General features: G+C 35.1%; 2 protein-coding genes, 1 long non-coding RNA gene and 2 other non-coding genes across 5 annotated transcripts; 2 read left to right on the top strand and 3 right to left on the bottom strand.

Moving 5' to 3' along the window:
* Window positions 1-592: 592 nt before the first annotated feature.
* On the top strand, window positions 593-5,183 carry LOC107820118 (uncharacterized). The gene is made up of 2 exons (XM_016646334.2): window positions 593-1,480; window positions 5,048-5,183. The coding sequence occupies exons 1-2, from the start codon at window positions 593-595 to the stop codon at window positions 5,066-5,068; spliced, it is 909 nt and encodes a 302-aa protein (XP_016501820.1). The 3' UTR covers window positions 5,069-5,183.
* A 452-nt stretch (window positions 5,184-5,635) lies between these two features.
* LOC107820119 (CASP-like protein 4C2) lies at window positions 5,636-8,121 on the top strand. Its single transcript, XM_016646335.2, has 3 exons — window positions 5,636-6,388; window positions 7,034-7,169; window positions 7,806-8,121. Exons 1-3 carry the CDS (start codon window positions 6,165-6,167, stop codon window positions 8,025-8,027), a joined length of 582 nt encoding a protein of 193 aa, XP_016501821.1. The 5' UTR covers window positions 5,636-6,164; the 3' UTR covers window positions 8,028-8,121.
* Window positions 8,122-8,714: 593 nt separating this feature from the next.
* LOC107820121 (uncharacterized) lies at window positions 8,715-12,469 on the bottom strand. The gene is made up of 2 exons (XR_001655863.2): window positions 12,075-12,469; window positions 8,715-9,441 (listed from the first exon to the last, which is right to left on the bottom strand). It is a non-coding gene; the product is annotated as an uncharacterized LOC107820121 (long non-coding RNA).
* Window positions 11,718-11,790, bottom strand: TRNAR-CCG (transfer RNA arginine (anticodon CCG)). The gene has a single exon. It is a non-coding gene; the product is annotated as a tRNA-Arg (tRNA).
* Window positions 12,259-12,330, bottom strand: TRNAH-GUG (transfer RNA histidin (anticodon GUG)). Its single transcript has one exon. It is a non-coding gene; the product is annotated as a tRNA-His (tRNA).
* Window positions 12,470-15,960: the final 3,491 nt, after the last annotated feature.

Below are 15,960 nucleotides of genomic sequence, written 5' to 3'. Positions count from 1 at the left end.
AGTTATCACACCCTTAGACACGTCCTCCTCATTACCCAATAACTCTTCAAGTAATTTGCATGCCACAATAATTCGGGATAGCAATGAAGCTGATCCATGCAAACATAATGATTATTATCCATGTGATTCACCCATTCTTACTCATTCTATCCCATTAAAGTCTTCATGGATAGTTCCGCCTCTTAAGCTTTTTGATAATAATAATACAGACCCTTTAACAAATACAACACCATTGCTTCCCTCCTCTGAGACCACACAAAATGCAGAGGCCAACTTTCATCAACGATAGTCGAAACCAATACTTCAGGGAGAACATGCAGGTGAACAATCACTTTTTCCATCTACCAAGGTTGATCATGCAGGGCCCCCAGGTTCCACACATCTCCATACTGATGATCTACACATCTCAACAGATGTCTATGGATCAGCCCCTTCAATCCTGGCTGGAGATGGGTCTGCAGGGTTATGCCCTAGTATTCACAATGGAGTTAAACAACCAGGAAGTTGTGTTGCTAATTCAAAATCCCACTCACCTAGCGGAGATAGTGATAGAGGGAATAAGGATAGGAATGGAGTCTTACAACCAAAACCAATGGTACTCGACTCAGACCCCATTGTTCTTAGAGATCCAGGCATCCTCCTCAACATAAGCACACTGGCAGTACCCTCCAACTCCTCTGAATCCATTAGGAAATCAGAACTTCCAACTTCTTCCATTCTACCCTCCTCATCACATGGGGCAAATCTATGTCTCTTGGTTTCAGGCACTAGACACATTCAACCCTCTTTCTCCCTATGTGAGCCCACTGAGTCCCTTGGAGAACCTTACACCACAGGAGAGTCCACAAGATACCCCTCCTCAATCTCCTCCCGCACTAGATACTCGAACAAGGCAAGAATTAGCAGAGATACTAGCAGAAATGAGGGCAACGAGGACGGAGTTTTGGTGGCTGAAGGGAATTCAATTTTACAACCTAAAAGAACAGTTCGGAAAAAAATCATTCTCAAATGCCCCCCAGAAATGATTGAATGCAGTCTAAATTTTCGTCAAACAACAAATCCAGAAATAGGCAAATATGCGATGGTGATCATCCCCACACTACTTCAGCTCACTCCTTCTCTAAGTCTAGGTCAGATGATGACTCAGGCAGTCAGTCTGATGGTTCCACCTCCCATGAGGGAGATAACCTCTCCTAACTCTTATATGAATTTCCTAGTATGGAATTGTAGGGGGTCACACAATCTTGAGTTTCATAGGCATTTTCGATCTCTCTTAGATAATCACAGGCCAGTGTTAGCCATTCTACTAGAAACTCACATGCAAGATCACACTAGGCTTCGTGATGACTTTAATTTTACTAATATGTCACAAGTGTCATCTAATGGTCTCGTAGGTGGATTACTTGTTTTATGGAATGAAGCTAGTATCAATGTTACTGAAATGAGGCTTTCTCAGCAAGAGATCCATTGTGTGGTCCAGGTAAGTACAAATAAACAACCTTGACTTTTATCTGCAATATATGCTAGCCCTTATTATCAACTACGTGATATACTGTGGTATAATCTACTGAATTTGCATAACATTGTTTCTATGCCTTGGCTAATTGGGGGTGATTTTAATGAAATTTTAGAATCAAAAGAAAAGTTTGGTGGACTTCCCATTAATAATCGAAGAACTGATAACTTTGGCAATTTTATTAACACTTGCAAGTTAGTTGATTTAGGATTTCAAGGTAGTAGATATACTTGGACTAATAAACGTAGACATGGGTACACAATCCTAGAGCGACTTGATCGTTTTTGGCTAACTATGATTGGTTGAACCTATATCCTGAAGTTCTAGTTAATCATCTACCTCGTACTCATTCCGATCACTGCCCTCTTTTAATTACTTTAGAACCCCCAACAACAATACATCATAATATTTTTCGCTTTGAAACTATGAGGGCTTCACACCCACATTTTCAACAATTAGTTCATAATATTTGGTCTGACGAACAACTTTTGTTTGAAACTATTCATAATTTTCAGGTAGTAGCAACTAGATGGAATAAGCAAACTTTTGGTAACATATTCCAAGAAAAAAGGAAAATTTTAGCTAGACTAGGAGGTATACAGGCATCAGTTCATTATCCTACAAGTCAATTCCTTCAAAACTTGGAAATACAACTCAATTTAGACTATAGTAACCTCTTACGTGTTGAAGAAGAATTTTGGAAATTAAAATCCCGCATTAATTGGATAAATGATGGAGATGCTAATACTAAGTTTTTTCATATGTCTACTCTACATATGAGACATAGGAATAGAATTACTGCTTTAAAGGACGCAGTTGGAAATTGGGTTGATGAACCATCCTAGCTACATAATTTTATCCTACAATACTATAAATCTTTGTTCAACACTAAAGATATAAGTACGGCTAATTCTCATTGGAACCCTAGTACTTGGAACATGTCTTATACTGACATTCAATTGGTTAGTGCCCCAATTAGCCATGAGGAGATAAAGGAAGCTATGTTTAGCTTTAAACCTTATAAATTCCCAGGTCCGGATGGTTTGCACCCGTTCTTTTATCAAAGATACTGGGCATAAGTTAGAAGTAAGGTTATTTATTTTTGTGAAGAAATTTTCATCACTAATGTTATTCCTGAAGAATTGAATAAAACACTAGTCTGTTTAATACCAAAAATAAAGTATCCATCTATAATACAGCAATTTCGTCCCATTAGTCTTTGCAATACTCTATATAAGCTTATAACTAAAATTATTGTTAATCGTCTTAAACCTATTGTCAATAAAATAATTGGACCTACACAAACAAGTTTTAACAAGGAAAAAGGGCTTCTGATAATGCCATAATAGTTCAAGAAACTCTAAATTATCTTACAAAAATGCAAGGTAAGTCTTCTGCCATGATCCTAAAGTTGGATTTAGAAAAGGCGTTTGATCGACTGGAATGGTCTTTCATCAAACAAACTCTTCACTATTTTAATATTTCAGAACCTATTGTTTCTTTAATTATGTCATGCATCACTACATCTTCCATATCAATCATCATTAATGGATCCAGAACTCATTATTTTACACCTACTAGAGGAATAAGGCAAGGAGATCCTTTATCGTCATACTTATTTATAATGTGTATGGAAATGTTATCGCATAATATTTCAAGAGGTATAGAATATCTCCAATGGCAAACTATCAAGGTCTCTAAACAAGGACCAACACTTTCACATTTATTCTTTGCAGATGACATTATCTTATTCTCAAAAGTCACTACTAAAAGTTGTTATGCAATGGTTGATGTATTAAACCAATTCATGCATCATTCAGGACAACAAATTAACTTTGACAAATCGAAGATTTACTTCTCCAAAAATTGCAAGCAGGTAGATAAACAATTTGTTACGGACTCCTTTAGTATTAAAGAGGGCATATCATTTGGAAAATATTTAGGTTTTCCAATGTTCCAAGGGAAACCAAAAAAGGAGAATTTCCAATTCCTGCTAGATAATTTTAAAAATAGACTTGCAGGCTGGAAAACTAAGTTCCTAACAATAGCAGGCAGAGCTACGCTTATAAAATCAACTTTAAATAACTTACCTAACCATATTATGCAATATATTAACATTCCACCTACAATTATTGCTAAAATGAATCAATACCAGCGGAATTTCCTCTGGGGAAAAGAATTCCCCTTCTAAAATGGGATATCATCACTACTTCAAAAGATTTAGGAGGCTTAGGAATTCAAAAGCTTGACATAAAAAATTCATCACTCCTTGCTAATTTAGCTTGGAGAGTATTTAAATCACCTAACACTTTATGGGCTCAGGTACTCCTTAATAAGTATTTGACTAGAAAGAAGGGCTTTAAATACTCTAGGATTTGGTCTAATATTTTAAAAGGATGGGAACAATGCCAAAATAGGTTAAAATAGAAAATTGAAACAGGCCAACACATTAATTTCTGGAATGATCCTTGGTTAAATCCTAGAATTACAATTCGTTCCTTAATCCAAGGACCACTTCCTCTAAATCAAGATAACATCAAAGTATCTTCTTTCCTAAATAATGCTGGTTAGGATTGGAAGGCAATGCCTTTTGAATTACCAAAGGATATCACACAACCAATACAGCAAATTTATATTTCTCAACTTCACAAAACTCCGGACATCCCATACTGGGGATTAACACAAACGGGTACTTTTACATCTCGCTCTATGTACCATAATTTGGTAGACAAATTCACAACTTCACCAACACCTCCCTCTAACTTTTCATGGATATGGAAGCTACCAATCTTACCCAAGATAAAAGCTTTTCTATGGTTGTTATACCATGATAGATTACCCACCAAAGCTTATCTCACCAATATTCATTTAATTCAAAACAACACTTGCACTTACTGCCAAAATGTTGAAGAAAATATTAGGCATATCTTCCTTCTTTGCGAAAATGCTACTGCATACTGGAAGGAATTAGGACTTAAAAATCTACTGATATATATATGCACCATCCAAGGGACTAAGAATTGATTATATACTCTTATTAGCTCTAAGAATTTAATCCTCCCTTATAATTTAAGCCCCAAAACATACTTGCCTATAAGCTTGTGGAACATTCTCGTAACAAGAATAATTTTAATTTATTAAAGGAAAGAGTTAATGTTTCCATAACAACCTACCAAGCTACTAAGTATGCTTATTTGACAGTCTATTATCATAAATCTAAGAAAAAGTGTTTGCCTAACCTTGGATGGCAACCTCCTGTGCAAAACAATTATAAGTTAAAGCCAATGGCACAAATGCAAGTGGAATTGGAGGATCAATTCGAGATTCAAAGGGTGAATGGATACTAGGGTTTGCACAAGCTATCCACAAGGGATCGACGCTATCAACGGAGTTATATGCTTTAATTACAGGATTTAACTTGGTCTTACAACATAATTTAATACCTATTGAAGTTGAGTTAGATGCTCAACATATTATTACATGGTTGCAAACTGACAACCTTCCATTTGCCAATATGCTAAATGACTGCAGGTACCTCCTCCACCAACTTAATAATCCGTCTGTCCAACATGCGTACAGAGAGCAGAATGTTGTAGCAGACCACCTAGCAAAGGCAGCCAAATGTTTTGTTCATACTTGTGATCCGTATGTCTATCCTGTGGCACCACTTTTTGTGAACCAAGCTTTGGAAGCTGATAAGAAGCACTTTTTGGATGTAAATATAAGCAAAACAACACATGGCTCTATTAGCAGTTCCTATGTAAACAATATGCTGCATGTTAATGGTAGTAGTAGTATTAATGTAGCTTCCTTTAGTAGTAGCTTAATACATAGTAGTACTAATGTAGCTTCGTCTAGTAGTAGCTTATTACAGTATGGCACTAAAGCCACTTGTAATGGAAGGCTATACCAGCCACTCTCTGTACGCAGTACTTAAATATATATAAATATTATCTTTTGTACCAAAAAAAATAAATCCAACGACATCTCTCGCAGCACGCGAAGAAATAGTATAAGTCAGAAGCGCATGTCATTTAAAATGAGACTTGTCTTACCTAGCCCATCAGTTACCGAATTAGTAAAAGGTTACGAATAATGCATCTAAGTTTTACACCGAATTATGTAATTAAATATTAAGGGTTCGTTTGGTTACAACGATTAGGAGGAAGTTATCCTATTGAGATTTTACCTTGTGTCACAGAATTAAGGGGTCGTTTGGTTGAGAATTAAGTTATTCCGGAATTAATTATTCTAGAATTTTCATAGGGATAAAAAATACTACAATGCCAAGATAACTAATCCGAGATAAGTTATACCACTATTTTATCTCAACCAAATATAAAATAAGTTCATTTCAAATTTACAGGCAATATTCCTCTTGTTCTGTTGCCCCTTTTGTCACCTTCCTTACAATTTCCTTTCTATCTTTTTACAGACATATTCCTCTCTTTTTCTCTGTCTTTCTATCCTTTCATGGGAATCATCTCATTTCCCGTGACTTCAAACTCCCAACTCAAAACCCTACTCCTCCATTGAAACACAACACTAAAAGCTTCTAACTTTACCATTTCTTCCTGTTATTTATCAATGCACCGTTATTTCGCTGTCTCTGGCTAGAGAGAAGATAAATAAAGGATAAAGAAAAAAGATGATGAGGTCACCTCAGGTACGAAACGGCGTCGTTGATACGCCGTCGCCGTCACACTTTCACTCCACCGTGTCTGTACACAAGCTCCGGCGTTTCAACATTTTGATTATCGTCTTCCGATTTGCTTCCTTCTGCTTCTCTCTTGCCTCTACTATCTTCATGTTTACTAATTCTCGCCGCGGCGGCTCAGATTTTCCTCAGTGGCACCACTTCGACGCCTTCAGGTAACTACAAAGCCTTTTGATAATACGACATCGTTTTTAATTGCGGGAGTTGAAATTTGATGCATTTTTTCGTTCGATTAAACTGGAAATTGACATCGCACAGAAAGCAAAATGTTAAAACACGACGATTTTTTAACACTCCGGAGTTGGAATTTGATGGATTTTTTGCTGAAATTTTTGAAATGCTGATAAAATGACGTCGTTTCAGTATTTCGTTGTTCAAATTTGCTGGTATTTTTATAGTATATATTATTATATTATTTTTGCTTTTAATTAACTCTTTTCAGTCGGTTGAACGGCGTTTTATTACATCCCTTCAGATTAGCTGAAAATTTTGAAATACTGATAAAATGGCGTCGTTTTATTACTCCGGAGCTCAAATTTGCTGATTTTTTAATTTTTTATTTCAGTTTTGCTTTTAGTAAACTCTTTTCACTCCATTGAACGGCAAATTGAAATCATAATATATCTTATAAACAAACTGATAAAGCGCGACGATTTAGTACTCTGGAGCTGAAAATTGATGGAATTTTTGCTGAAAATTTTGAAATATTGATAAAATGGCGTCGTTTCCGTTTTAGTACTCTGGAATTCGAATTTGCTGGGATATTTAATTTTTTTAAAAGCTTTTTATTTTATGTAAAGGTTTGTGGCTGTTGCCGGTGGAATTGTTGCATTATATTCACTGTTCGAAGTAGGAGCATCCGTTTGGGAGATTTCAAGAGGCGCCACTGTGTTCCCTGAACCGCTCCAAGTTTGGTTCGATTTCGGCCACGACCAGGTTCGTAAACTCAGTTCATTTTAATCCGTTCAAATTCAGTTCATTTAAAAGTTGGACTGCTTTGAACTAAGTAGGCGGTTGAACATGACCATTGTAATTTTTAAAAAAAAGTCATATTTGAAGTTAACTTAAAAAATAGTACTATTTGAAATTTGAAATTATGGTTGGACATTCATTTTATTTAAAAAATATTGCAGAGTTTTGTGAGCGGAAAAAGTTTTTCTAAATTTTTTTGAAAAACTCATTTTCGAAATTTTTAAAAACTTAATTTTTTTAAAAAAAACTCAAAAAATTTGATGGACAAACACATTTTGAAAAAACTACAAAAAAAAAAAAAAAAGGAACAAACGGGGCCTAAATATATTATTTAAATCGATTCACGAGAAACTTTATCAAAATATATTTAAATAAGCTTTTTTTCTAGTTTTGATATTTTATAAATAAAAATAAAAATAATAAAAATTTGTTAAGGGCGGGACGGGTTAGGCTCTAACTCAGTTTTTCGCTCATCTGGTTCAGCCTATCTCAATCCAAATAATTTTTGGGCGATTAACTCGGTCATTTTAACCTGATTCAGGTCAACTCAATTCGCACATTTGACACCTCTAATGTTGTCTTCAATCATTTTTTGCCTAGGTTTTTGCGTACCTATTACTATCGGCGGATTCGGCCGGAACGTCGTTGGCTCGGACGATGAGGGATATGGACACGTGTAAGGTCAACAATGCATTCTGTGTGCAATCTGATATTTCAATAGCCTTTGGATTCGCCGGGTTTATGTTCTTGGGTTTTTCTTCTCTCTTGTCGGGTTTCCGGGTTGTAAGTTTTATTATCAATGGCTCTCGATTTCATGTGTAAGACAGAGGGGGTTGCAAGGGTGGGGTGGTGGAGAAAATTAAAGAAAAATGTAAAATAAATTGATTTTTTAAATTAACTTTTCCCCTTTACATTATCTGATATTTGCTTGTTATTCTTTGAGTAAAATGTAAAGTTATTCTTTGCTCCTTATCAAGAAAACTATTATAGGAGTATCGTTTTTGTAATGGTAATAGGAGACAATTATGTTATTAGTGTTGGCATCTAAGGATATGACGTTGCTTTAAATACCAAAAGAGGCAAAAGCAACAACAAACAAATCTACGCAATTTCATCTTACCTATCTAAATCTCAGTGGATAGACAGGCCTGATTAAAAATACTATGGAGTAATCAAAGTATACTCAAACTGACCCTGACACTACTCTTACAAAAGATGTACGTATAGTGTTGGTGGTTACTAAAGATGAGTAAAGAAAAGAGAAAAGTTCAATGGTCTGGTCCCTTATTAAATATGGGTCGGTCGGATAATTTATTTATTTTGTATTATCCATTTTCGACCCGCTCATATTCAACACGACCAGCCCGTTTGGCACCCCTAGTGAAAGGCTTTGCTACGTAGGAGAACCAAACTCTAAGTACATTCGAGCAATTGTTTAAAGAAGAAAAGCTGTTCTCTAAAGAATATCCCCTCTTTTAAGACCTAAGCAATACAAAAACAAAAAATGTAGGCAACCAAAAAAACAATTACTACAAATATTACTGTTCGAATATTAAGGATTGAAGAGCTGTTCCTTAACAAAGTTAATCTTGATCTTTTTCTTTTACCCTTCCACTGTTTAAACACATTTCCTCTAGATCTCAGGGACCCAAAGTAAAAACTTACTGCTAAACATAACTTTGCATCTTCAAGCTTTAACGCTCTAGGTACAGACTCAACTATCACCACAAATTCTTCATATTTGCATTAGACTAAGTGCTGTGAGATTCACAAATTGGGAGAGGCAAGTAAAAGCTCTGACTCGACGAGACCAGGAAAATAACTGTATGCTTGGCATCAGTTAGTTGCTTGAGTACTTAGGATCAGCCACTACATAATGATAAGCAATAACAAATACAAAAATAAAGATGCCAACAAAGTTAGCAAAGAATCCCAAATCTTGATCATCCATTATCTGCAAGAGGAAATTGAAGCGCCAATACTTAGGACAAAATGAAAACTATTACATTGAGTTACACAAGTTAGATTTACAACAACTTTGCAATGACTGGCTTCCGGAAAGGACACAGCAGCACGCGTTCACGCAGGGTCCGGGAAATGGCCACACCCCAAGGGTGTGATGTAGGCAACGTAACCTAATGCAAGCATTAGTGGCTGTTTCTACGACGAGACCTATAGGTCACACGGAGACAACTTTACCGTTGCTCCAAGGCATCCCTTCTCTGGTTCCCGGAAACTAGATCAGAAATAAAACAAGGGACATAATTCCTTCCAAAACCACAAGAATGAATAATACTGAACTAATAGATGCTAATTGAAGTGAAAGTCCATATAAGAAAGCAAGTGTGTTAAACACAATAGTTAATTTCCTGAAATAACCTTTTACTTTTCATCAGTCCCTGTATCTTTTCAAGGTAACCATGTAAAGTGACTAAAATATTATCATGAAACAATCGACATTCAATTCTTTTTGGAACCAGAGTATTGGTATAGCACAAAACTATAAGAACTTCAACCTATGTCTGTGCAAACTGGACTATATCTTTTTATTTCTCTTTTGAGGACAAGCACTTGGCGAAATAACATCTTTCTTATTATTTAGTGCAAAATGGATTTGAACAAGCAAAGATCCCTTTCTTATTCCTATTGCTACATAGTTATTTTATCTCATTTGTTGGAAAATGATTTCAATTGATTTGTTTTACACCCTACTTTCATTGTTTTGGGGAGACATCTCGCTTTTGTGCATATTCTCTTTTAAACTTAACCCTGACTCGGGCAGTGATCTCATTGCTCTCACTATGTACATCCAATGCACTGATGAGAGCACAAGTTACTGACTATCACAGAGGATTACAAAGCCAAATTATTTTAGAGTTATCCATTTTCTGGAATGAGATATGAACTTATGATACTACCTTTCATTTTTTAAAAGAATTAAGAAACACAAACCCAAGGTATTGGTCCTCCTCCTTAGCACTAGATCAAAGCCTCACCGACCAAGTTAGGTACCTATATGCACAGCATTCACTTGTTTAAAACTCCAAAGCTCTACAACAGCTCCCTTACACATGTCGACAATCTAAACCATTCGATACCTTAAAATTCTGTGTCTCAACATACCTAATGATCTACCACAGTCAGGCATCAATCCAACTGCCACAACCTAAGACTTCTACAGAAAGAAAAATGAAGGCAATTCGGAGCATAAAGCATCCCGCAACTCGGCACCCCGAGGGGTGTGATGTAGATAGCCTACCCTAATGCTAACACTTCTATAGAGAATGCTTAAATTAAATTCGCGAACCTAACGTCACGGTCAACACCCACACAAATCTACACTTCCTAAAAATATTAAGACAAAGTTCTTCCTAAAAATATTTAGTTACACTTTACACACCAGTGATCAATGACAATTTAGAGTTATCCAATTCCGCAAAATAGTTATGAATTACCTCTTTTCTCAATAATTAAGAACCACAACCTCAAGGTAGCGGTCTTTCTCTTTACCACTAGAGCAAAGCTCCATTGCGCAAGTTAGGTACCTATCATGAGGACAGCATTCACTTGTTTAGCTCAAAATACTAAAGCTCTACAAGCGCTCCTTACACTTGTTGACAATTTAAAACCACTTCGATACCTTAAAATTCTGTGTCTCAATGTACCTAATGGTGAACGCATCTACCCAGTTAGCCAAACTGTTACAACCTAACATTTTTATAAAGAATGCTTAAATCAAACCTAACATCATGGTAAACACCCATACAAATCTATGCTTACTATAAAATTTTAAGGTGCAGTTCTTCTTCTTTCAATTGCTTAACTAATACCCTTGAGACTTTCAAGTACTTCCCCTAGATTGGTAAAGGGAGACTTTTGCTAAACAAACTCCCAAAACCAATGCAATGAAAAAAATGAAAAATTAAACTCATATCAACTACACAACCATCTCTTGTGCCAAGGCAAAAGTTTACAGGAATAAAACCATCAATCGTCGTCGGAAACAGTCTCTCTACCTCCACAAGATAGGGATATGGTCTGTGTACACACTACCCGCCCTAAATCCCGCTTGTGGGATTATACTGGATATATTGTTGTTGTAAACCATCAAACCAGTGAAAACCAGCCTGCATTTCCAATAGAAATATCTTTGGTGGCATAATTTGCCCATAATCCAGTAAAATGCCCAATCAAAACAAAAATTACTTAGCAGTTGCACCAAGTTCATAACTATTAAGTATATGCAGAGGAAGCAGATATTAATGCCTCCCAAACTGATCACCTCGAGCTCTTTTTTTGGACAATGGTGGTGTCCGAGCAAGTTTGTGCGCCTCTCGACTATTCCACCGATACCTGCCACCTCCCACCAGCAGGTATTGGGTAACATAAGCGAAGAAATCAACTAGTGTGTTTTGTTTCTGCTCGGATTCTTGGTCACCTCAGGCTTATATCCCAATAAGTACAAACACAAAATATGAAACCAAAAAAAAAAAAGGTGCAAAATATAAGTAGTGATCACAGTGGGATTCGAACCCACGACCTTTAGATTCGGAGTCTAACGCGATATCCACTCCGCTATGTGATCACATTGTTACCATCTTCTCCAATTTTCCGTCATTTATTTATGTACAACATTTCTACTATCATCGAAAGCGACAAAGGAAGATCAGAAATGGGTACCACTTTCACCGATCAAAACCCCATTTTTTGAAGAAACAAACAAAATCAAAATCAATGGAAAAACGAAACCAGAAATAACAGACAACAAAATTCAGATCTGTATATATTCAAATGAATACACAGTCACAGATGTGTAAACATCAAACAAGAGAGTGTGTGTGTAAAAATTGAACAGATGGAGATCTGTACCTTTGTTTGAATAAGACGTCGAATGAGATCCACCTTGTGTTCGGACGGAGAGAGAGAGAAAAAGGAGTTATACATAAATACAGATGGGGCACTAACTAATGTGATTAAACTTGAGTTAAACACAGAGGTAAACATAATCAAATCAGATCTGATTTTGGGCAAAAAAAAAAAAAGGAAAAATAAATGTGGCTGCTGGGATTCGAGCCCAGGTCTCCACGGCCACAACGTGGAATTCTCACCACTAAACTACAGCCACTTGATGCTACATAACAAATAATTAACCATATTTGTTATAAAAGGAAATACAATGCCCCTCTACACATAAAATAGGGGCATTGAACAACAAAGGAGAAAGAATATTAAGATGATGGGAAGAAAAGGAAAGAACCCATGTGAAGATTAAATCTGCAGATTTTTAAATTATTTTGAATGTGATGGCATTAGATGTAGGTGGTTCTAAACTTATGTTTTGTTGATGAACAACCTTCTTTGTTACCAACCACAATTATGGTTCTTGTGGTTGGTTAACCACCTACTTGTTAATGACATTTATGTTGATATTTATTGAATGACTAGTTAACTCTGTTGATTTCTATTATCCCTTGAATGACTAGTTGATGACTATTTGTGCTTGGTTAATCGCCTCTTTCTTCTGTAAATCTTGTTTGAATCTAGTCTAACAGGTATATGTGAGGGCATTTTAGACCCTTTTTGGATTGTACAGGGTCATATACGAGTCAGTTATAGTAGTCAATTCTCAAACACTTCACACCATATCAGTTTACTCACACACCTATTTGAGACCAACAAACTAATTATCACAGCAAGTAACTAAATCATAGACACAAACTAATTATCAGAGCAAGTAACTCAATCATAGACACAAACATTCAAATGAATGGGAGTGGGTTCATTAAATCCTTGCATAAAAACATAAAATTTCATTACATAATAAAACACAACAATTAAGTCACAATAACACTAACATTATATATCATTTCCCCCTAATCCAAAGAATATAACAAAACATCTCAATATCACACAAAAGAAAATCCACATCTTATTCCGAAATTTAGCATCACGCACAGTTGAGTACTCTAAATCAACCACTTCTTCATTAGAACATTTCTTTCCACTTCCAAGGATTCTATTCCTTCATGATCGACGAGCATCATAACATTCTCAAGATCGACAACTTTCCTTTGGAGTACATTTCTTTCACGAATTATAGCTTCTTTTTCCTTCTTTAAACTGCATATGAGATTTGAAATTCTAAGAGGAAGCTCCTCGTCTTGCCATTCCTAATAGGAACATTTTTCATCCTAAAACCAAAAAAAAAAATTACAGTCAAATCGAAATAATTAAAAGAACCCATCAACAAATTTACTTACCTCATGCTTAGGGCACTTGAAAAATCTTCTTCCAGCATTTAAAGGAGTCCCCGCCATGAAATAATTAGCAACAAGTCCACAACGACACCTCCTAATCGACCCATTTAAGCTACTCGAACTTTGCGACATTGTTTTAGAGAAATCTCCAAAACAAACTGATAAAGATGAAAAAGAATTAAACCTAAAATAGAACCCAACTCGAAATCGACAAGGTGACCCAATTAGTAGGAGAAATCAGACATCAATGAAGGTCAATTTTTTTGAGGGAGAAGCTTTTGGGATGAAAATGGGGAAGGAAATGGTCTGGTAATTGGAATTAACCTAACGGCTATATTAAGTAAAGATTGGGGGTGGGCCCGGGGTAGGGAGTAGGGAAATAATAAGGGGTTGGGGTATTTTTAAATCCGTGTGTCATTTTAAATTAAGATTGGAATTTTTAAATAGGCAAATGTAATTCCACGTGGATTTTAGAGTCTCCCGTTAGTGGAGAAGGACATTTTTGAGCCCATTTTTAGACGGCAAGAGCAGATAAGGGGCCAACTTTTAATGTAGGGTTTTGATGTCCTATTTCATATAGTAGAGAGGCATTTTAGTAAGGGGCCAAATTTTGACAAAGATACAGAAAAAAATTGTTCGAAAATACACATCAAAAGCATAAAAATATTTTTCAAAATATTCATTTTTGTTCAATAGATGACTAACTATTTTTTTTTTTTTTAAGATTAAGTACTTTTTGTAAAGATCTCACAATGTCACAATCAACATATGCAAACTCTGATAGAGGAGACAAAAGATGTAAGGACTAGCATTTAAGTCCACCATAATGGAACAATGAGTACAAGATAAAATTTGCTTGTATTCGATTCTTACATTACTTGTTTTAAAAGGCTTTTTTGGAATTCATTTGGGGCTCGTCCTTTGGCAGGTACTATCAAAACGCCCTAACGCTTATATGCGGGGCTTAGTTCTATGAGGCTTACACTTCAAGCGTCAGACTGTGCGCCTTGAACACGCTCGGGGTTCGCCTAACAGTTCTTACACAAATCATGTGTTAAATTTCCTAATTAGCATTGTTCGCCCTCATAATTCTATAACAAATGAATAATAAAAATAATTTCATCGGTAGGAATATAAAAATAGAGAGTTACTCAAATAACGAGTCATAGTATTGCATATTATATAATTGAACATCAAGAGAGTGAGTCTCATTTGAACATTTCTTTGGGAAATAAATAGCCATGGTTTTCATGTCTTAGTTTAACGTCTCTGAAATTTGAAAGTAATATTATATTTAATCATGAAGGTATAATATTTTAAATTATAATATTGATGAAGTGTATTAATTATTTACTTTTTATGGAGGTAAAATGTGTTGTTTGATAATAGTTTTTAAGAAATATATTTTTTTAATTAATTGAAAGTTAAGTATGGTTAATTTATATCTCATATTAACTTTAACACTATTGTATTATCTGTATTTGTAAAAAAATGCTAGATACTTTTCTTTTTATAAGTTTCTTTAATCCTTATTAATTTTAATGTACCTTTTATATTTTTTGTGTTATTATGCTATTTTATTAATCTATAAATTAAAATAAAAAAAATTTAAAGATCTATGGGGTTTATGCGCGGTGCCTCGGGGCTCTTGCCTCGCCTCATATTAAGTAAAATACCCCGTCTCATGCTCCTGCCCTTTAAAACACTGCTTACATCTAATAAATACATACATATTAAACTAAACTTGTTCATATTTATCAAAGAATCCTTCAAAATAAAGATGAAATACGATTAAAAACATAGGTGTGTAACATAGCATTGGGCTAACAATTTAATTTCACTTCAACTCTCCTAAAATCATATGGAATTTTGTCCCCAAAGCAGTCTTGATGTGCTCCTTTAGAAAAGGACCATAACCAACTCTTTTAACAAGAATGGTTGCCAAAAAAAGCAAGCCCTTAATTGTCCATCAAACTTTGGACAAAATACAAAATTGACCGGTTGGCGCAGTGGCATTTTATATATATATATATATATATATATATATATATATATATATATATATATATATATATATATATATATATACACACACACACACACACACGCACACACACAAGAAATATGGAGTATATTTTTTAGCTATTATTTGTTGAAGCGGTTAAAAATATACATTGCTTCAATGATTTGAATAATGTTTTCAACCAATATATATACACACAAGAAATATGGAGTATATTTTTTAGCTAATATTGTTTGGATCGGTTAAAAATATACATTGCTTCAATGATTTGAATAATGTTTTCAACCAATTTTTTCTTTAAAACTTTATAGAACTGTTTTCCGATCAAATACCAAAAAATAATTCAGGATTTGCAAATGATCGAAAAACTTTCTTTTTTAGGGCCCGTTTGGCCATTAAAAAATCACTTTTTCTATGGAAAAAATTCGTTGTATTTTGGAATTAGTGTTTGGCCATGAAAATTGAAAATTTCACT

Source organism: Nicotiana tabacum, chromosome 16, assembly GCF_000715075.1.
Source record: "Nicotiana tabacum cultivar K326 chromosome 16, ASM71507v2, whole genome shotgun sequence".
NCBI classification, from domain to species: Eukaryota; Viridiplantae; Streptophyta; class Magnoliopsida; order Solanales; family Solanaceae; genus Nicotiana; species Nicotiana tabacum.
This window is presented reverse-complemented; position numbering and strand designations above follow the sequence as displayed.